General features: G+C 53.7%; 1 protein-coding gene across 2 annotated transcripts in view; it reads right to left on the reverse strand.

The window, feature by feature from the left end:
• The window catches only part of jag2b (jagged canonical Notch ligand 2b), a 31,192-nt gene extending 8,506 nt beyond the window's left edge, over positions 1-22,686 (reverse strand). The window contains exons 1-9 of one of the 2 annotated variants that reach the window (XM_077016863.1): positions 22,448-22,686; positions 21,541-21,861; positions 12,044-12,098; positions 7,299-7,553; positions 6,327-6,387; positions 3,402-3,532; positions 2,779-2,898; positions 2,495-2,608; positions 1,415-1,528 (exon numbers count right to left, since the gene is read on the reverse strand). In XM_077016863.1, coding sequence (XP_076872978.1) covers positions 1,415-1,528; positions 2,495-2,608; positions 2,779-2,898; positions 3,402-3,532; positions 6,327-6,387; positions 7,299-7,553; positions 12,044-12,098; positions 21,541-21,861; positions 22,448-22,516 — 1,240 coding nt within the window. In that variant the 5' untranslated portion in view covers positions 22,517-22,686. The remainder of the gene's footprint in view (positions 1-1,414; positions 1,529-2,494; positions 2,609-2,778; positions 2,899-3,401; positions 3,533-6,326; positions 6,388-7,298; positions 7,554-12,043; positions 12,099-21,540; positions 21,862-22,447) is intronic. The other variant, XM_077016864.1, reaches the window with a different exon arrangement.
• Between the last annotated feature and the right edge of the window lie 238 nt (positions 22,687-22,924).

Below are 22,924 nucleotides of genomic sequence, written 5' to 3' on the forward strand. Positions count from 1 at the left end.
CCTTTGGTAGCACCACCACCATTAAGCACTCCACTGTTTCCCCTCAATCTGTAACCCTGAGCCATCGTGCGGGTGGGCGACACACTAGCCATTACACTCCACATGGACATTTGGTCCGTCCATCTACACTTCCTAATTTCGTCCTCTTCCTCTCAAGTCTCCTGTCCGACGTACCCATACGGCTGCCTGAACTCCTGCTTCTGTTTTCTGCAGCTTTGAGAGAGAAACTCGGCCAGATCTGGTGCCGTGACCCGTGTGGCCATGCCGTGAAAGAGCTCGGGAATATTAGGTGGTTAAATATTCAGCAGGATCAGCTGGGGAGGCGCACACTGCTCCCTTGTGCTCCTGTCCCGCGGGACACCCGAGCCGGGGAGGTGGCGGGGGCCGTGCCTGTTCGGGGGCCGAAACGCGAGCCGCCAGCTAAGGTTCAGCCCGTAAAGACAGCACGCTGGCTCCGGTTTCCCCTCACTGTGCTTGTTTACAGGTCATAATCCGCTTCCTCCCTCCCTTCCTCTGACAAGAGCTCCAACGGAGGACAAAAGGCACGTCGCCACCACAGCGCCCACATCCAGCACCTCCAGAGAGGAGCCTGCAGTCGCCTCCTCCTGAGGTCACATGGCCACCTGCCCCAGCTCCTCCCACTTCAGTCATCCTCCCCAATACCACAGCCACCTCCAGCTAAATGGTGATTCTGCATCAGTCACAGCACACCATGCATGCAAGTAGCACCATCGACCATGATTAAGTTCACCTAGGCCAAGAGCACTCGCATGCACCAACAGTCATGTTTGTCAACAGGGATACGATGATGAACGATTAACGGCATGCATCATGGAATGGTGTAATTAGGCACAAACGTTTTTTTTCCTCAGTTCAATCTCAAATACATCTCAGGGTACCATTTGAGATTTTCAAAGATCTACAAACATGTTCTGACATAACAGAAGATGACCAAAGAGGCCACCACACTTGTGAATGTGGTCCAGTGCTTTATCCAAGGTCCGATTTGTCAAGAACGGCCAATATGTTGTAATGATTAAGTTTAGAATCCTGAATACGTCATTTTACTATTCCAATAGCTCTTTAATGGTCACTACAAGACCTTACCTTTATTATTTATACGATAGGTTTGCCTAGTTTTTAAGCAGGTCGGATCCTTGTTACATACTAAGTAGTCCAAGGTTGATCTCTATATTCAGAACCACCAGGAACGCCAATTACTGGACAAGCAGCGAAGCGTTAAAAATTTATACAATCCTGAAGGTCATTTTCTCTGATCTTCCAACACCCCAACCCCCACTCACATGTCTCCTGTAAGAAATGTCCACCCCTTGTACAAGCTTTTTTATTTCATTCCCAATACATCCATCCCAAGTGCACTGCACGTGCGGTAGGGAGCACACTGCAGTCTTACCGATCTTGCAGGTCTTCCCTGCCCACTGCGGAGGGCAGAGGCACTCGAAGCCATTCTCCAGGTCTATACACGTCCCGCCCTGAGCACACGGGCTGGAGACACACTCGTCCATGTCTGCAACGCAAAACATGACAGTGCTAAAGCAGCAGGGCCTCAACACCATATGACCAGAGACAGGAGAGAGAGAGGGGTGTGTGTGTGTGTGTGTGTGTGTGTGTGTGTGTGTGTGTGTGCTTCCACTGCTGAAAAGCGATCAGTGTTCAGTCTCATCCAGAGGAGGATTAAGCACTTTCAGTTGTCTTATCCTCAGACTTATGACAGCGGCACAAACACCCAGCAACCCCGACCAGCTCAGAGTCCCTCAGTCTCCCTCTCCATCCAGGAACACATACGACACAAGTCACTCCACTGCAGGATCTATATAGAAGCTGCAAGTGGGTTATGCATTTGTGTGTGTGTGTGTGTGTGTGTGTGTGTGGTGGGGAAGGCCAGGTTGGGGGAGGTAGCACCTTCGCGGGCTGTAAAGAGGGAGAATGCCGAATTCCAGTAGGCGAAGCTCCTGTTGCTACGGTGATAGCAACAGATGTCTGCACGTGACTTACGGACAACGGCAGCTACTGGGTGAAGAGACGTGGAGACAACAATGACAAAAGCCCCAGACACAGAGGGCGGGCCGCCATGACACATGATGTAGGGCTGTGGAGCCAGCGTACAAGTGTGGGAGTGAGGTGAGGGGGTGAGGACCACCTTCCCGGTCTGCAGATCCAGAAGCGGGTTACTTCAAACGAAGGCAGATTATGCAAATCCCCCGCCGTCCTGGTGGTGTGTATCGCCGTGTCCTAATCCAGGCCCCTACGGGCACTCAGCTAGGCTGAGCAGACTCAGGAACCCCCCACTGGGAGGGCCAATAGCCCACACCAGGGCTTCCTCAGCATTACGTACCGCATAGCCACTCAGACTGACCACTGCATCTAGATGTGTGTGTGTGTGTGTGTTTAGGGGGAGGGAGAAAGTGCAAGAGAGAAATATGCAAGGACATAAAGTTATAGAGAACACACTCACATACACACACTCACACACCTTTAGCGCAGGTGGGACCCTCCCAGCCTGGGGGACACTGGCACTCAAAGCCTGTAGGAACGTCGTGACAGGTTCCACCATTGGCACACGGGTTGGACACGCAGGCATGTTCGGCTGCAGAAGACAATTCCACACAGTTAAGACGTCGCATACGCAAGGCAGGCCGGCATTGTTCTCCTGACCAGTAGGGAAGAGGCGTCTGGCCCGGCCACGCCTCCGGCAAGAACGTCACGCCACCCGAGCCGTGGCGCTCCGTCACACGTAAAGCACGACGCCACACTCACCGATCTCGCAGTTCTTGCCGGAGTAGCCTTCCGGACAGGCGCAGTTGTACTCGTTGGGCTCGGAGTTCATGCAGGTGCCCCCGTTAACACACGGGTGGTGGGTACCACAGTAGTTCAGGTCTGCACAGGGGAAGAAAGTCAGAGATCAGGTGACAGGACACGCCCAAGATCCAATCATACCAAGAAAATAAATAAACAAATAAGCAAAATAATAATAAACACATGGGTTAGGCGGAATGCGGAAGGGCAGGTGAATAAATAAAGTGAGTGATGAGGGGACAGCAGGCCTGACAGGCACCTGGCCTTTAATAACTTCTTCCAGGCTGCATGCCCACCAGGCTATCAGGTGTCCCAGTGGCACTCCGATCACGACATCGATACGCAGCGTGTAGCCGGGGAGCGTGAGCCCTCCATCACGTGACCCCCAGCCACACACGCACTGCTGTCAAGCGAAACGGCTCGACGTTTCGTGACGGAAATTCTTACGTGCGGTATGAGCTCGCTAGCTCGGGACGTTTTCCCCGGGACGTTTTCCCCCTTCTCGTTCTTTTGACCGGAGCCGGGGAAACGGCCATGAGAATTTCTGCGGGTCACGTGCGCAGTCCTAACCGCGTGCGCCTTACCTTTATCGCACAGCAGTCCGCCCCAGTTCTTCTCACAGTTGCACTGCCATGGCGCGTCACAGGTCCCGTGCACACAGCCAGGGTAGGGCAGGCACTCGTCACAGAACTGCCCCTGCCAGCCGTAATTACACCTGCCAACCACAAGAACCGCCATGTCAGAACCGGGGACCATCCAGCAACCGACGGCAAAACCAGACCCTGCTCGCCGTGTCACTGCCGGGCCTCCGGACGGCTAATCTTGGTAGGAGACGACCTTGCAGGGTGTCAGAGGTCAACAACGGCCCCGGGCTCGTAAACAGACGCCCTCCGCATGGGGAATTCTGCGGGAGTCGGAGGGGATGTGGAGGAGCGGTGGTTCGGGTTCAGCTAATCTCCGCTGGACAGCAGAACTCCGCCAAACCAAGGCCAGTGGTTTCCTTGCTCTGCATCTCAGCTGTCTTGTCATTTCTGAGCGGGCTATTTTAAGCCACTTGTCCCGCATGACGAGGACGACCAAACTCCAGCCGGCGGCGACAGGAGACGCTCCGGAGATGCATCTCAGCACCCTGCGGCCGGCATGAGGAAGGGTGCTACACGTAGACCTCCCAGAGACCTGCTGGCCTGCACCAAGCTCCTACAGCTGAAAGGATTGTCCTTTTATTTCATGTTGTCCACAAAAAGAGAACTTCTTGAACAGCCATGCCTCTCGTGACCAACAAAGAAGTATATATTCCTTCAGAATCCTCGATCATCTTCACTAGACCCCCGCAAGTCCATGATGGCCCCTTGAGGGAAAGATCATTTCAACCGACAGGATTCCATTGTGCTCGACTGTTAAAAACAGAGTCCATTTGCCTTGAGCCCGTTTGGTACAGCTGCCACAAGGCAAATGGACCCGAACATCAGGTTCTATACCCTACAGCACCAGGGTCCATTCTGTTAGGAGACTAGATTTCTTGGTTTGTCAAAGCAAGTTGAAAACTGAGAGGAGTCCACAGACCACCCTAATAAGTGATTGATTGGACTTTTTATTTATAGCCATGTCCTTTGTGGGTGGGAACAGTGTGTTCAACATCTTGTAAGCAACTTCTGCTGGAGGCAATTTGCAAACGTACCTCTAAAACTCATACGTAGGTTCAAATTACTGATAAATTATGGAGGGTGATACCACTGAGGTGTTTATCAACATTAATGAAGCATCATCAAAAGCTTTATATAATGTATTTATATAATGAGTGCGAAGATGCTTGGATGGAAATATGCCTTTACTTCATTACTGGTTTATTACACTACTTTGTGCATGTCAGTAAAAAGTGATTGAAGTGATTTGCTGTTGACCAACTCTAAACAGAACAAGTTTCACGAGTGAAGACACGAGTCTTCAAAAGCATGGACGTGTACAAAAGGGAAAAAAAGAGGCTGAATCATTATTTGCAAATATTTGCGTGACAGTAAATCACCACCTAATATTTCACAAGACGGGGCTCGTCTCCCCTGCCCAACAGGCCCGGTCCTGCGGTGCCTAGATCCAACTTCACTAGTGCAGTGCAGCAGTTGGCGGGGCCGTACAGACAGGAGCTGCAGATCACACCGGCTCACAGACTCGGTGCTGCCAAACGTGAGCTGGGTCACGTGGCACGTGATCCCTTGTGCAAAGACGAGCCTGCAATCGTTCCGATCAACCCTCCCAAGCTCATCCTTCCGTACTAAAATTCCCACCATGTGCCAGGCGGGATGCCAGAGTACGCATTCCTCCGATAACATTCTCGCCAGGGTGGCACGATCAAAAAGCCAGCGTCCGGGCGGCTGATATCTGCCATTCACACGCGAGACTGTGGCACAATGTTCCCTCCTGCTTCACTCCCCGCAATGCCAACTAAGGAGAAGCTTCTCCACCTTCACCCAGGCCTCGGCACCACCAGCTCCTGTCTGCGTGGAGGTACGAAGACTCCCGGAGAGACTCGTCGCTATAATCCAAACTCTCTGGACAGGTCGGAGAGTGCAGAGTGGTGCTCTGGGGTTCGGCCAAACGCCCCGGGCTGCTGGTGGGGCCAGGAAGGGTACCGTCACGTCGGACCACCGCACGGAGGAAGCCGGGCTGCGTGTGGCACTCCAGGAAGAGACGCAGCCTTCCAGCATGGAACGTGCAGCAGGGGTCAGGAGGTGAAGCCGATATACTACCGTAATCCTGGCAGCACTGGGAAATTCCAGGCAAACCATAAACCCACATATTCTTAAATAGCAAAACACTTTGGATAATTTGAATTTTTTTAAACAGAAAACGCCCAGCGATCATATAATCTGTAATCGCTTATATTTGGCATGTTCAAAACCACTTGAAATTTAGCTCCAAGTGTTATCATATGAATCTCCGCATCAGACATCTGCTTCTGTGCCCGGAGGTGTGAGCCAGTCCAGGTAGTACATGCTTCATGCAGGTCCTGAAATCCACACTTCACACCCATAAAGCATTTCTGGGAAACTGGATCGCAAGATGAGCGATAGCAGAAGGTGTGCAAAACCCGTCCTGGGGCGAGCTCCCCTCGGCCCTCCTCCAGAGACCCGCTGGCTGCCGACCGTGCCGGTTCAATAAAGACACCACCCAGAGCGGCACCACCCAGAGCGACACCACCCAGAGCGACACCACCCAGAGCGACACCACCCAGAGCGACACCGTGGTCAGCGCACTCAAACTAGGTGGGTCGGGAGCAACGCGACTTTTCAAAAGGCCCGTTCCAGTTAGCGCTCTCCTCTGGAGGAAGGAGAACCCACAACCTAAAGACGGGAGGAGGACCGGCTCGCAGTCACGGGTCTTGGCGTACTCATTAATTAATGTAAAGTAGAGAGGTCACCCCCCCCCATCTGCATGCACACATATGGCCTGCTGAACTTAAGGAATCAGATCAGCTTCACTAACTGAGCATGAAAGAGCACTCATCCACTTACGTGCACTCGCCCGGCTTGGAACAGCCCCCGTGAATCAGATTACAGCCCTGCTTGCAGATTGCTAGAGAGAGAAAGAGAGAGGGAGGCAGAGAGAGAGAGAGAGAGAGAGAGAGAGATGGATGATGGGGGGCAGAAAGAAAGAGGAGGAGAAAAACACAGGTCAGCCTTGTTTGTTTGCATTGACCCACTACAAGCATGACTAGATGTGAGAATTCATGAGGCTCCCTGGAACACAAGACACATTTATGGCCCAGTGTGGAGCTCAACCTCCACCCACCAGCTCCTCCCGCCCTGGTCGTTTAGGTTGGCCCGGTGATTTAGTGCCTAATGCACTCCTGCACCCTCACACACACGTGCACAAGTGGGGAGGAGCACACACACACACACACACACACACACACACACACACACACACACACACAAAGTGTTTATACGAGGACAGCGTGTAAAATGTCACCCCTTCCCGCATGCACCGAGCTCATTTACCCAATGGAAAGAGTGACTGTAGGAGAAGGCGTCATTTACACAAACACCTTAGACTAAGGAATAAAGATTACTGAGCTGTGAAACCACTGACGGCAGGCAGGCATTACTTTGTGCTAAAGGTCATAATTTAATAGGTCTCAGGGGACCAAACACCCCTGACACTTCCGTGCAAAACGGAGCCCAAATAGCCAGCTCGTGCGAGCGGAGCGGCCAGCCGCGTCTGCTCACGCAGTGTTTCCCCAACCTAGTCCACATTAGGCCGAGAAACACACCCGGTCCGTAACCAGCGCTTCCAGTCCACGTTTTCGCTCTACCCCAGTTCTCCACGCACTCACACCAGCATTTTAGTGTTTTGATTGCTCGACTCCGGTGTGCTGGGAGGTGGTGCCGAGCGGCAACTGGGGCGGGGTGGGGAAACGCAGCAGGAGGCAAACGGAAGGTGCTCTCGGACCGGGCCGAGCCGGGCCGGACGTCGCCGCTCCTCACCGGTACGGCAGTCGTTCCTCATCCAGCCCTCCAGGCAGACGATGTTCCCGGACGGGTCGCAGCGGTAGTGTCCGAAGTAGTCGTCGCGGGGACGGCACTGCTTGTTGCATTTGCTCCCGTAGTAGTTCTCGTCACACTTGACCCGGATGCGGTACTCGAAGCGGGCCGTAGCGCCGGGGTGCGTGATGACCTGCCAGTGGTCGCCGGGGTTGACCATGCCCGTGTGAGCGTGACGCTCGATCAGGAGCTCCTCACCTGGGGAGGGAGGAGAGGGAGAGGGGAGCAGCGTTAGCACCTCCCTTCCTCGCCCGGGGGGGTCACAGCAGGCGGCACTGGAAATTTTAACAAGCACTCAGAGGAATAAAAATCACTCCATGTCCTTCCTATCCACTCAAACACAGGCAAGAGCAGGAACACACACAGCACGTGCGCAACAGCACACACACACACACAAGCATGCGTGCAAAACAGCACGCACAGACACATGGGCATGCATGCACCATAGCGCAAACATGCACAAGCATGCAGGTACACACACACACACGGATGCATGAACACACATACGCAGCCCCCGCACACACACACGCAGCCCCCGCACACACACACGCGCGCGCTCCACTTCCAAGAGCACAGCAGGAGCTCCGTGCTGCACAGGGAGCAGGACTCCAGGACTCGGGCTCTGCTGCCAACGTCCTGCCCTGGTAGGAAACCCTTTAGCATTGTGAAAAACAACCAACACTCGTGCATCAGTGCCTCTCCAGCGCACATGCAGAGCCAAGCAGGAGCCCAACAGCCTGGTCAGAGGGCGTGGCCTGGCAGCTGTGACCAGGGAGACTGAATAGTGTGAATGGGATAGACAGCCTCGTCTCCAGATCACGCCTGACTTTTCCACCCCCCCACCTAATGGATGCCCACCCCCCCACCACCATGGCACAGGAGGACAAGAGGCTGGCACCCGTTCCCCCTAACAACGCAGCTGTGCCAGGCTTCGCCCCTGCCCCCTCCAACAAATAATGCCATCTTTATCGCCATGGCATCACACACACACACACACACACACACACACACACACACACACACACACACACACACACACACACACACACACACACACACCTTCCTCCCCGACCAGCGACAACGTCAGACGAATTAAGCAACGAAAACAGAAATAGCCCTGGTGCTTACAGATAAAGAACAATGAGGCCCTGCAGCTCTGCCCAGTGTCTAAACACTCGCCCTAGCAGGGCCCTTCCTGCCATGTCAACACAATACTGCAGGACCTTTCCTGAGGCTTGCGGGGTCCCACAAGACACGCGCACGCACACACACGGCGCTGCAGGAAACTGGCAGCCATACTAAACATTACACTATACCGTCAAATTTACAGAAGCATGCGTTGCCTTCATTTTTGCATTAAGGAAATATGTTTGGTACTCTTAGTGAGGAAGAGTGAGGAAGAGTCCAGCGCAGCACTGCGGGCCTGTACAGGCTGTGTGCTTGACGCCACCCTCACAGACTGTGGCTGGCATGCTTAACCAACAGGGCCCAGAAAACCTCCTCCGAGCAGGATCTGTGTGACCGCTGCGGTCTGCGCCGGGCGGAGGAACGGGCCCACGTTCTGGAAGGCAAACGCGGGCCAAACTCGGAGCAGCACAGCAACGCGAGACCACCACGCTGCTCGCACGGCAGCAGACGCCGTCGTCTCCACGCTGCGGCGAGCGAGAGCCTCACGCGGGCTGCCAGATTCTCCCACCGTGAGACCTAGTGAGACCGGCGCCCGTTGCATCTTCTCGAGCACGTGCCGAGCAGCGGCCGCACCTCCGAGCAGAGCCGGGACGGGCGGGTGACCACGGCCACCCCCTCCTCCACGACGACAGCGCGGCTGGACCGGCACTAGTAGTGCGGTGAAGGCAGTGAACACCTGCGAGAAGAACTCGCTCCTTTGAGAAAGATCTTTGTGTGACTGTGGCTTTAGTTATACGGACATAAATTACCTTTAATGGAATCTCATAAAGAGAGGCATCGTGGACAGCTGTGAACTAGGTGAGACCAGGGTGGAAAATATGAAGACACAGCCCCCCACTCAGCCTGCCTCCAGCCCTGGGCCCGTGCCCTTGTCAGGAAACCACTCAATTACACAGCAGCTGCGTGAACACCAATACGGCTGGAGCTGGGAGACACCTGCTCCGGAGCCCTCTGAACTGGACATTCTGGTGGGTCTCACGCCGTGCTAAAATAAAAACGGGCCTCAGCGTGCGCCCTCTGAAGTCTCACGGGCAACGACGCGGAGCGGGCGTTCCCACAGAGGACGGGGCCCGGCGAGGAGGACCTCCGTCCCGCCCGGCACCGCCGTCTCGGGCCCCTGCCCGCCGAGAGGATGAAGGCAGGAAAACAGGACGCAATGACTTAGCGCAGGCCGTGTTTTCCAGAGGCCGTGATCCTACTGATCACATCCGCACATCAAACGGCGTTCCTGGGCTCTCTCGCGGGCCAGCGGGCCGCCTTCTCTCTCTCGCATGCGCTACATTCCTGCACTTCGGCCCATTCTTACCGACAATTCCTCAAGCGAGACAAAGGCGTGGGGACCGCCGGGCGGACGGGCAAGCAAAACAGGATACAGCTGCAGCCTGATGGCGCTGCAGTCCGATCCCCCCGCACAGTGCAGCCTCGCGGGCTGGACCCTCGCGGGCTGGACCCTCGCGGGCTGGACCCTCGCGGGCTGGCCAGGACACAGAGAGAGTATCGTGGCGGGCTGAGCTGCATGGAGTGAAGAACGTGCCCCATTCCACACACCACCTTCTAGTAAGTTCTTCACAGCACTGATTATCAATCATGACACACAACATATTTGGGGCCGATATTCATTTACCACAAATTTGATATTTGTAGAGGAAGTTTAAAATAATGCAAAAAGCAAGCAACAGTAAATTCTCTTAAAATGACAATAATGGCTCCCCAAATCACTTGGAGTGAGCGTAAGCCTGTTGTAGGTCTGTACAGCCCACAGCAGACAGGGGGTCACATCCAGTGACTGAGGGACATCCACTCCACCTCACCTGCCCCTTCACACCAGACTCACCACGGTAATCCACGTGTACAGAGACACAATGAAAACTATTCCCACAGTGACGACTGGAATGGGCCAGGAGCTCTAGCGCAGCCATGGAAGGGGCCATATCTGTATTAACACCTCGCTAATGGCCGCTGGGATTTGCCCGCATGGTTTCATTTAAAACAACATCTCAGAAGTTTTTGTTCAAACATTGATGAGCGTTTCCTAACTCTAGCCTCGACCTTTGTCAAGATTTGCGTTAATGCTGGTTTTGTGAAATGGGTGTGGAAAATAAACCACTCACAAAATACTTGGAAACACAACATTTTGAAAAATGGTAACCAACTGTACAGACAGATACCGCGGGCATATTCTTATATTCCATTACTTGGCCCCAAAAACGATCAAGTCCCCTAACTTTCCATGTCTGGAATAGACTTTAAAATTCCAAAATATTTATGACCAGTGGGACGTCTGTAGATTGCATGATATAGCAAGAATACGGTTCTGTTTCTGAGATATGAAACTGCTGGGCAGAACCAGACCCAGAGCATGTCTTCTACCGTGGAGAAACCTCACTCTCGTGCTTCAAGCTACGGCTTAGCAGGAACACAAAACCACACAAGCAAACCGAAGGCGGCCATCATCAAGGTGTGTGTGCACACGTCCGAGTGAAGTCACATGACCAAACACATCGTGTTCTTTGGCAGGTGCGCCGTTCAGCCTCGCTACTTTTGTACCGCCCCTCTCACCGCAGAGGCAAACGCCGGTGCTGCCATGTGTCTCACAAACACCGGAAACGTTTGATTGGCCGTAATCAACATGTGACCCACAGTGCTACTAATCCAGTAGTGGGATGGGACCGGCGGGGTGGGACATTGGGCCAGACTACAGAAGTGTGGGGCTTTTCGCTTTAATTATGGCTGCATACATACACACACCTTAAAACATCAGCAAGAAAACACGTTTAAAGTTCTTTAATTTAATTCAAATATTGGAGCAGTTATTATGCATTTGCCTGGTCGGGCCAATAATCGGCCAGCACCTCATGAAGAGTTCTGGGATGGTTACACCGCAGGACCAAGGTGGTTAGTCCAAGCAGACGCTTCACCAGGGCTCCACACGTGTGTAAACGTTGGTGTGACCTTGGGGAGTATGTGCAGCCATTATAGAAGCACGGGGTGTGTGAAGCGTCGGTCCGTACATGCCTCCTGACTGCCTGTAGCTTTCTGCCTCACCCTGCTTCTTCAGGAATGTTCTGGAAACCCAACTCATCATCTTATCAACTTACCTATCCCATTGCATCACCCCCCTCCCCCCCCCCCCAGCGCAATTTTGCTCAAACTCTTAACTGCACTGCTGGCACAGGACAGGAGCATCCCACTGGAGACCAGGGCACACGTGTGCTTCTCAGAGCTGAAGACACACCCCTCAGAGATTCCTGTTAATGACTCAACCCAAAGGGGGTTTTATTGCAGGCTTCTTTGCAGCAATTTTCGCTTTTGGCACATGTCGTGGCCCTTCAGTCGGAGAGACAAAAACATCTCATCACCGTCTCATCTTTTCAAGACGAGTCAAAAACCGTTACGTCACCGTCATCCATTACAGAGCCAAAGAGAAGCAGCCGGTCACCGAAGCCTCGGAACAATTGCTGACCCGTTCGGCCCCGAACGGTACAGAAGGTGATACTCACCGTGCTGTGTGCTGTTGTCCCAGTCCCAGGCCTCCAGTATAAGCGTGAATGAACGCTGCACAGAGAGAGAGAGAGAGAGAGAGAGAGAGATAGATGAGGTCACATCATTCACAGCATGGTGACAGGGTATGAACAATGTTCTTAATAACAGTGGTTCTTTCACTTTTCCCCCCATTTCATCACTATAATGCACAAAGTGCTCGTCCATCATGAGCCCACGTCAAACATCTCCAGAGCTGCACTGTTCCAACACGTTCCAGGAACCCGGATCCCATTTTGGGTGTGATGTATTCATGCCATTTATTCACCCAAACGCCACATGGCCACGTCTGAACTGTCCAAGCTAAGGATGTGGTTACTCCTTTGGACCGTATATATATAAGAATCAAGTTCCTATATCCACTACTTTAATCTTCCTCCTTCAGATGAGCTCAAAGGTCACAGTAGATCATGTACGGAGACAGCAGCCAGCGCTGGGGGAGGAGCACGGACGACATTCATCCACCGCGTACGGCCACGTGCACCTGACACACCACCACCATCTTCTCAGCACCATCCACAGGCCAACACGTTACTTCCCAGACCAAGTCTCCACTGTCTCCAGCTGCAGGGCAGACTCACCAACGATCAGACCTTCTTTTTCGGTAATTCTCGTCCCTCACCGCCCTCCATGCCAAACATGCAGGGTTTATTCATTAGCTTACCACCACAGGAAAAACAACCTGCCATTTTCTCACCTTTAAAAAAGGCAACCGGCCACAATAGCGAGATGCCGCGCGTAAACCGACACCGTTGGCCACATAGTCAATTATTCAGCCTGGAAGGCCGCATGCCCAGATCTTCAGAACCATCCACTTCCTAAGGTGAGCCATCGTCTCCAGACTACTCACATTTCCCTGGAAACAGTATTCAAAGGACTCGCTCGTTAACGGAAACCAAACGCCGCGTAAACAAATGAGGTAAGGCAGTGTCAGTGGGACACGCCGCTGCAGAGAGTCCGCTCTGGCACCGGTTTCACCGCCACACGACCAAAACCGCCGTTCTGGGCCCGGTGGCTCGGGTGCACGGGCCCTTTACCTGACCAGGTCTCTATTTTTAGCAGGTTCCGGATGTAGCGACGACATCAGCTCATTATGCCCCGAAATCGCATCATGACGTGATGATTGGCGATAACGAGAAGCCGGCGTCACGTGACCAACCACGTGTGCTCTGCACGCTGGTGAGCAGTGATGGAAAGACACGTGCGATATTACACGCGTGGCGCTCCCATCTCAAGCTTTGCAACCCGCTCACAGGCCGGGCCGGACGATGCATTACAGGACTAATGTCTACGGCAGGTCCGGGTCCGGGTGGGAGCTCCTGCCGTAGATCTATGTAGACGCACCTTTACAAGATGGATCGTTTCACGCGGCCGTGGATCACGGCGTGCAGTGGGGGGTTTGACCTCTCCGCCCATCCCCCCCCCCGGTCGTGGGGTGGTGCCCCCGTCCGTGTGTGGGTCTGTGTGCAAGAATGCACTAGTCTGGTCTTGCACGAGTGAGCACTGGTCAAGACACAGGATGGTGCACACACGGTGGGCTGTTCCTGCTACTCACTGTGGAAAGGTGCTAAAGTCAGAGCCTGCGTGTGTGTGTGGGGGGGGGGGGGGGGGGGGACATCAATGGCACGGTCCTGTTCCCACACACCCAGGCTCTGATTAGCTGGATTATGTGACAGCTGCCCAAATGACTGGATGGGGATAAGAGAGTGGGGGAGGTGACCAGCAAACAAAGACCTACACACACACACACACACACACACACACACACACACACACACACACACACACACTCCCTAGCAACTCTCCCTGTCTCACTCACACACACACACCCCAGAAATAGGCATCCGTGTAGACGGATGTCACCACTCACCGCTTTACAGAGAGCAGTTTCTGGAAGACAGCCTACTTGATCAGACTCCTGATTAGAAAGCCCGAGAATGAGGATGTGTGTGTATATATACGCATGCACACACACCAGCTAAAAACAAGCTAAGGACAAGTGACCGCCTCAGTTACATGTCACACAGTGGGACCTCATCAGCACCGCCCCAACACCACCACCACCTCTCCACCATCCACCACCCAGCTGGGCTTACAGTAAAGGCCTCTCAGTGCCACCAGCAGCTGATGTGTGATGGAGTTTTCTTCGGCTGCAGCCGGTCACACCACACAGAGCCACCCGCACCCGCCCCAAACCTTCCTGTCCTGAAACTGGAAGAAAGCCACAACGTCACCCGGTGGGGCGTGGGAGGGGCACAGGTGCAGCTTCCCACGGTGGGGGGTGGCTCGGGCAGGAGGGGGGGTTGCAGAAGGCTGAAATTAGAGGGGGCTGTAGGGAGAGAGGTTCTGCCTGACCCCAACGACCTCTCATCAGGGATCTCATGGGCTTCAAAAGCCTCTCGAGCTGCACTGCTAACCTGCACGCGCACACACACACACACACACACACACACACACACACACACACACACACACACACACACCTCTAACAATGCCACTCAGCCATGGTCACCATGTTGGGAGAGTCACACACCTAGCCTCCTCTGTGTTACATACATAAGGTGTCACACACACACTCGCGCACACACACACTACAGGGCAGTGCTGACGGAAACCCCAGACACCTCCTCTGCATTACATAAACGCAGTTGACCCTTCATCAGAGCCTCCGCACTGCAGTGTTTTGAGGGCTCCTCACAGCCAAAGACGACGAGGTCCCCCCCCCCCCCCCCGTAACCTTGACCCGATTGGCTGGAGGAGAGGAAGAGCGCCCCGTTTCCTGGCCCGTCTGAGCCAGCTGAGGGAGGACACGTGTTTCCCTGTGGTAGATCCGTCAGGAAGGCCCAACTAACCCGCCTCCCCGTGCGTGAAGACAGGGGAGAGTCCGCCAGCTCCGGGGTCCCGTGTCCCGTACGGTCACCCTGTGGCATGTAATTATGTAATCTTGGTTCATCTGGGCCACCCATTCTGGTTTTCCCCACCACCCACTGCCTCACACTACCCAGACTGGCCAGACACTCCAGTTGACAACCAGGCCAAACCAATGAAGGCTTCATTTTCCGCCCAATGAAATCTTAACAGCATTCCTTGTTCATTCGCCCTTCAGCGGACGTCATTCTCACAAACATGTCCATGCAACAGGGATTCTTGAACCTCGTTTCGAAACTCGTGAAACTCCGCCGGTAGGCTGGACGGGAGCCAGCCTCCACGGGCCGCTCTCTCAGGGACGCGTCGGATGGCTGGAGCACAGTTTCACCTGGGGGGCAAAATCTGAGCTGAACCAGGATCAGCCAAGCCGCCTGCTAAGATCCATTCGCAGGCAGAGCGGAGACCTCGTGGTCGCACGCAGCACGGCGAAGACCTCGACCCTCCGAGCGCGACCGTAAATCAACGAGCTCGTTTGCGTGCCGAGCTCACCATGGGCTCGGTTCACTGGACACATTACGGACAGAACACCCATCTCTTTTGAGCCGTCCCTCAGCCAGGATTTATGGGACTCGGATCACGCCGCCTACCGCCGCGTGGGTCTTCAAACTCTCCCCGGGGACGAGCAGGAGGAGACGGTGCGCTAATGAGAGTGCTGGGTCTTCTCCAGCCTCCTGCGCAGGTCTTGAAGGAGGCGTGCCTTTACCCACTCAGCTCAACAAGGCGACGCTTGTGTCACTGGTGTCTAGACTCCGTGTCAGAGGGGAGGGGAGGGGGGGGGGGGGGCGTCAGGATGAGTGGGTGGTAGGTTAGCTAAACAGCGTCGACATGGACAGTGGGACAACGAGGAAGAAAAGAGATCGCTGTAATCAATCACCACGCCGAGAAAGGTGCCCTCGCCTCCCACCCACACAGAGCTCCCCACAGAACCCTCCCCCCAGCAAGGGGGGCGGACAGGTTGCTCTGAAATTCATCTTCAAGAGGCCAGAGAGAGAAATAAAAGGAGCTAGCGTCGTGCTAGCATTGTGACTAGCATCGCTTTCCTCCCTCCACGAGTCCATCTCGGTTTCTCTTACACAAGCGCCGAGCACTCGCACGCGCACACACACACGCGCACACACACACACACACACACACACACACACACTTGCGCGCGCAGCGTTTCGGATGCCTTGAACTCCCTTCTGTTCAGCTGTTCACATTAGCAGTTCCTGCATGTTCTCAGAGCGAAGCTTCAAATTGGGGCGGTCTAATTGAAGCGTCTGCTTCAGAGTGCTTGTGAAGCCCAGGTAATGACAGGACGAGAGCTGGGCGGAGCGACGGGGGGCAATAAAGTAAACGCCACACACAAGCAGCTCAGGCTGGTCCTCTGGGAACCCGGGCTGGGGGCGTTGGAGCTAGCAGCCTAGCTAGGCTTCACCTAGCCTTCATTCAGCGGCCATGACGGACGCCTCGTCCTGCCGGCCGGCGCAGTCCAGAGGCGATAGCGCCCTTTGATTCTGCGACTCTTCCCGGGGGTTTACCCCGGCGAAGGCGGTCAACATCAGACGCCGGCTCCGTCACGGCCAGGCTCGGGGTCAGACCGGACCGGTCTCGGTCCCCGACTTCTTACCGAATTAGGTCATTCGATGTGACTCCAGTTCCGACTGCGACAACTGCCATTTTCCACAAGACTTCCAGCACACAAAGACACACAATAGCTTTGTTAAGGGGCATTGTGGGCCCGGGAGGCAGGAAACCACAGCCTGGCCGGCACTACAAGCCCTGTGGCTGCTAGACGATATTCTGCCATGGGGAGCCTCCCTGGTCTCCTCCTGCCCCTGCGTGGGGTCGAGTTCCTCCGGGAACAAAGCCGAGGAGCAGTGGCAGCCATCGCTGCGTTTAAGCTCCACCCACACGGAGGGCAGCGGGGCTTCAGCGCTGTGAGTCTGACCACCAGGCGTGGTGCCAGCAACCGCATGGCACCGCCTACCTGTGGGAGCCTGAGCACCATATCGTCCTGGGGGAGTGAGTGTATGTGTGTGTATGTGTGTACATATGCATACGGTCCATTTAGCACTGTGCTACTATGCCAACAAGGCCATTGACAAAGCACCGAGAACACAACATACCCCACCCTTTCCGCTAATTAACCAGCGAGAGGTACACACGCAAACACACACCTCCAACCTACAGCACCTCCACCAGACTCACAGCGATGGTGGAGCGCCGTACACACACACACACAAAACAGCAGATCACTCCATTTTGGTGACAAAACGTGCCTTTTGGTGACCTGAACAATATTTTTGTTAACGTTTCCCGAAGACTTCTTGTTCCTCGAGAGGAAACCAAAACTTGTTCCCTGAAGATGCGGTGGACGTGGAGTGGTGTTCAGAAGAGACTCCAGTACTGCCGCAGTGCCACCAGGGAGATGTAGGTGAGAGAGCAGGACCGCGGTGATGTCTGCAGCAGGGGGAACAGACCGAGTGGGACCCTGGACACCCATAGAGCAGTTAGACTACACCACTCACACACAATTCATGACTCTGAAATTGTCTTGATGCACCAGTCAGATCCCACATCACTGCAGGGCTGCTGTGTTTTCTCGCCCCCGATAACTAAACTATTGTCACCATCCGAACAGTCCGGTGACTTCAGCATCCTCGACACAGCTCTCAGGGGGGGTTATAGGTATTAATTTTTTTTTGTCTTGATTAACCTAGTTTCAGCATTTCTGACTAACCCAGAAATGCCATTTCTGCAAAACACGTTCTTGGCTAAAAAAAAACAAAAAAAAAAAAAAAAAAAGTTCTCTACGACACCATTTTACTGGAGTCTCCGTGACTAAACTAGCCTAGTTACAGTAGCACTGACGAGCACACTCACAGCCCCTCTGACGCCAGATAAAGCTCCATTATCATCATTATCATTTCCAGCAGGTTCAGAGGTCAAGTGGGAATTAAAGTGGCCGTGCGCTAATGCACTTTAATTACAGCCACACACCTGCTCGCCAGTGCTACGCACGCCAGTCACACGCACGCAGACCCCCACCACCTCCACCAGGCCAGGGGGGAGCGAGCATGAGCAGACGCAGTCTCAGGCCGGCTAGGAGTCCTGGACCAGCACGGCCCGTCTGTAAGCAGGAGAAGGCAGCAGGTGGAGCACCCCAGGGAGTCTCCCTGGCACTAGCAGAGCGGCACAGGGTCTTAACAGCCAGGAGGACGTGGGGGTGGAGAGGGTGGAGGGAGGTTTGGGGGTGGGGGGGTGGAGGGAGGTTTGGGGGTGGAGGGTTGTCCGGAGCACTGGACACCCATACTGTGACAGGAGCACTTTAAAGTAAACCCTCAGCCTCGCCCGAGAGTGCAGGACATGTCCTCAGTCTCCACCAGCGGAAGAGACATGTCCAGCAGTGGAACAGGACCCTGCAGGTCACCGGGTTCAGCTGCCACTCTGGAGAGACGCGTCCTCCCTAACTCTCACCCTCCAACGGGGACCTCCAGCAAGACCACGAGAACTTCAGCCAATCCCTCGCGCCCCCCGCAGCCTAAATCAAGAGAAAAACCACTTAATCGATTGATAGTTTTGGCAGGGGCAGGGAGAGGGCCCTGCCAAACACGCTCTCTAAAAGGAGCACCTCCTCGGTTTTAAAGCATCGTGTAGGAGTCGCGGAGTGGGAGGTGGCCGGCCAGCGCTGTCCAAAACAGTTCTGTGCTTCACTCGCTCAAACAACCGCTCGAGAGCGTGAATCCGAGGCCAGAAAACCAGACCAAACTGCCCCGCGACAGCTGAAACCCTGCACAGGACATTACAGTGAGCACACAAGAAGAGGCTACAGAGGGTAGCAGACATCCCCCAGGCAGTGGAGGAACGGGGGAAACCTTGGGAAAACGTAAAGTCATGCTTGGGCAAATCGCCTTGTAATTGGCCCAGTCTTTCAGCTCCAAAAAATCTCTCCCCCATGACTGAAGCATTCAGGGGCATGTTAACTGTGGCTCACAGTCATCCCTCCATCTCGCTGGAGAAAAGGCAGCACAGCCCTCGGTCACAAGAGAGAAAATGTTTACTGAGGCACCAGAACAAAAAAGCTATTTTGTTCTGGTCAGAAAGAGGATAGAGAAGATAACAAACAACAGAAAAAAAAAAGCAAAATTGCCTCAGATGGAGTTCATGACTCTGCTCGTGGGCTTCTAGAGGATCTGCAGGGGTAAAAATAAAACTCAACTTAAGACGCTTCACCACAGACATGAAGAGCTAGAGCACAAACACTTGAGCTGAGCTGCTGGCTGCACTGGACATACATGAATTCATAAGCCACTTATCACCTCTTCTGCTGGTATTTACTAAATTCGGCATGAATATGAAATGCCTCTCACTAAAGTCCTGAAGGAGCTTGATGCATGCCGCTACGCTGCTTTCAACTGCATTAAACCACTCGCACATGAAGGGTATTAAAAGGAAAAGCCCCTGCAACAAAAGGGTGAACACGGCCAAGTGGGTGATCTTCAAGACCTGCCAGACCCACAATTCACCAGCCGCCTCCATCAGCAACCACCTGCTCCAACTCTGAACTGGACAATTACTGCTTTTTGTTGGCTGGAGACGCAGCCAGCTGTGACTGGCTAATTACACAGTCAATAGTGTAATCAGTGGTGTGGTTCCTGTCCTTCTCTCCCAGGTGAGACCTGAACAAGTGGCTGTTCTGAAAGCCGGGGGGGGGGGGGGGGGGGGGGGGGTCGTCTCAGAGAGACACGGATAATTGTTTACTAAAGGCCCGTGCTAGAGTCTCCTAGCAACCACCCGGCTAGCTCCCAATCAGGTGTAGCCGATTCTGCCAGGAGTGCGGTCGTCCCGGCAATGGCGTCTCCGGCGTCAGGACGGGCGCCGTCTCTCCCACCTGTGTGTCGTGGACCACGAAGGTGAAAGTCACTGTAAACGAACGTCCCTCCAACACAGCTGGTGGGTGGTGACCAGTGAGCAGGTTTTAACCCACAGGCTGACAGTAACCTGGCACTGGAATCAGCATGAGAAACACACACGGAAAGAAACGCGCACGCACCCACACGAGCCCACACACACACACGGTCTCACACCTCCCAGGTAAAAAAAAAACCCCTTCTTCCATATACAGTTACAACGTCCTGTGAAAATGATAGCTGTCCATTAAAGAAATGAGATGCTGTCTGTCCATCAAGGCAACGAACCCACAAACAGACTCGCTAGAAACCAACCACTGGCACCTCGTGAAGCCACGCATAAATGCACACGGAGAAGGAATCATCTCCTCCGACAGGTGGCACACACACCAGCCGGGCTGGCGAGCGGTGCTCAGGATCCCTGGACCATACAGAACAGATGCGGTTACACTCCGTGCACATCAAACGTCTTTGGGGACACGGTGGCACCGGAAGACGTGCCATTTCATTATCTTCCACGGAACCAACCGGAACTGCAGATGCAGCGCGGCAAGCCCGTCTATGGAGAACGGGCAGCGAGATAGGACTCAACACACACACACACACACACACACACACACACACACACACACACACACACACACACACACACACACACGATTAGCAGTTCTCCCACTAAACCCATGCAGAGAAAATGACTAAACAGGACACAAGTTAATGAAGGTTATCCAATCAAGTCAGCCGTAATAAAACCACATTAAAGACAGGTGGTTTGATAATGAGTCACATGTAAACTCAAGAGGTAAGGGGCTGCATCACACAGGACAGGTACGTTAAAATGGTGTTTGGTGGCTCTAAACAGGCTGAATAGGCCCAGCTGAGTGAACGCAGACGAGCTCTCAGTATGTCTGGGCTCCTGTCCAGAGCTGACAGTCAATACTACACAACATCTTTTTTGTTGTTTCAAGGTGCGACACATACAACACCCACGTCATCCGACACCCGATATCAGCATCAGTGAAGCATTCTACCATGTACCTACAAGGAAGTGTTTCAGGTCTCTGACAGAAGTATGCATGCAGCAGTGATGTGACTATCTGTAACAAGCACACGTAGAGATTTGAATTAATAAATGAATGAATGAATGTGAAAATTTACTTCAACAGAATCACGGCTGACCAATATAAACCCTAGAAAACAGCCACACTCGCCCACAGTGCCAGCAGTGAAACAACCGTCTCTCCACCACCTCGCACCAACTCTTGCAGGGGGGGTAGTGGTCACCTCACGCGCGCGCTTCCCCAGGCACCAGCAGGCTCTGCACTTCCCTCACGCGCGCAAACGAGAGGCTGAACGTTTTTAAACGGGTGTCAGAAACGCACAAAATCCGGCGGAATCTGGAGCACTGCAGGGCGTTCATCCATCCTTGGCATGGCTCGCTGACTAAACGCTCACGCACAAGTCTGCGCCACATGCCGCCCATAGTGGCGCAAACCGGAGCCGCACGGCCAACCACCTCAAAACGCACCTGGGTCCTCCACGATCATCACCTCCACCTCCATCACGGTTAACAGATCCCTCCCAACCACACCGGCACACTTCAACACCGCGCAGCTCCGTAGAGAACACGCACTTACCGGCCAGGCGAACTGAAACGGGATCACGATCTTCCCGGCGTCGCTGATCTTGCCGGGGCTCGTGTGTGTGTTCATAAAAGAAAACATATTTCCACCAAGAACGCCGGTAGATCCAGAACCGAAATTGCAGGGCCCGGTGGTGGTGATCTCGTTCTGGTACTCCTTCAAACACACTCTGAAGAAAGTGTCGCACTCGTCCCGCGTGCAGCGCCGGTCCCGGGAGGCGCGCGCGCCGTCGCAGCACTCCCCGTCCCACAGCTCGCCGTTCAGGTTCTGGACGGAGATCAGCTGCAGCTCGAAATAGCCAGAAGACTGGGACACCTAAAAATAACATCCAAAAAACGGGGAAATAAAATGACCCCACTAAACAAAAGGCCTTCCGGAGACACACACGGGGGACGAGGGTCCGGTTATTTGTGGACCCGGGGCGTCTCGTCTCCCCGTGTGGACCACGTTAGAGAGGACGTGTGTCGGCACCAACTCGTGTTTGGACCGCACACGCCGCCTCCTGCATTCGTGCATTGACGGCTCGTACATTTGCTAATTGTTGCAGGGAATCAAATGTGCATTTTCTCTTTATTTCAATTAACGGAGGAAACGGCGTGGATCAACAAACTGTTAAATGTGGAATTAAATCAGCACGCATTTTCGCGATGCAATAGTGAGAAATGGCGGTGTAAGTTAGCTAAGATTTTAAACATCTGATCCTTGACAATCTAATTGCGTGATCACATGCTCTGAACTGACGACTGCGCGAATCAATTATCAATTACTATCGACAAAATTCTGTTTTATTTTAATGGCCGACCAAATTATTAACCCATGCATATTAACTTTTAACTCTAGATTACTTCGGTCACGGCTGAATCAATGAGAAATTATATTTTAAAATCAGCAAGGCTCTCACCTTCGTCCATATCGTTAACAGCAGGCACGCTATGGAGAGCCAGTTCGTTACCCTTGCACAATTCCACATGTCTCTGGTTAATTAGGAATAACCAAAGAGAGACAAACGATGGAAAACAGCCGATGACCGGCGACAGGATCCTCCGCTCCTGACATGCAAAATTCGCAAGCGTGGTGTTAGCGCGATGGTCCAGCTACAATACCCTCTCCACCGTCAGATCACTCCACAGCAAATGATATGTTTCCCAGCTACCGCACGCCTGAGGATGTCTCGGCTGATTGACAGCTGAATGAACCACTCACAGGTCCGTGTTCCAACATCACGGTTAACGCGCCCTCTCAGCCAACCACCGCTCGCGGAGGCGGGAGGTCTTCGTAATCTTCCAAATAAATAAATAACATAAATAAATGTAAAAATTACATTGCCGTTGCCACTGCAAAGGTGTAATATTTCACAAACATCCAGTCATTGGCAAAT

Source organism: Brachyhypopomus gauderio, chromosome 9, assembly GCF_052324685.1.
Source record: "Brachyhypopomus gauderio isolate BG-103 chromosome 9, BGAUD_0.2, whole genome shotgun sequence".
Taxonomy (NCBI): domain Eukaryota; kingdom Metazoa; phylum Chordata; class Actinopteri; order Gymnotiformes; family Hypopomidae; genus Brachyhypopomus; species Brachyhypopomus gauderio.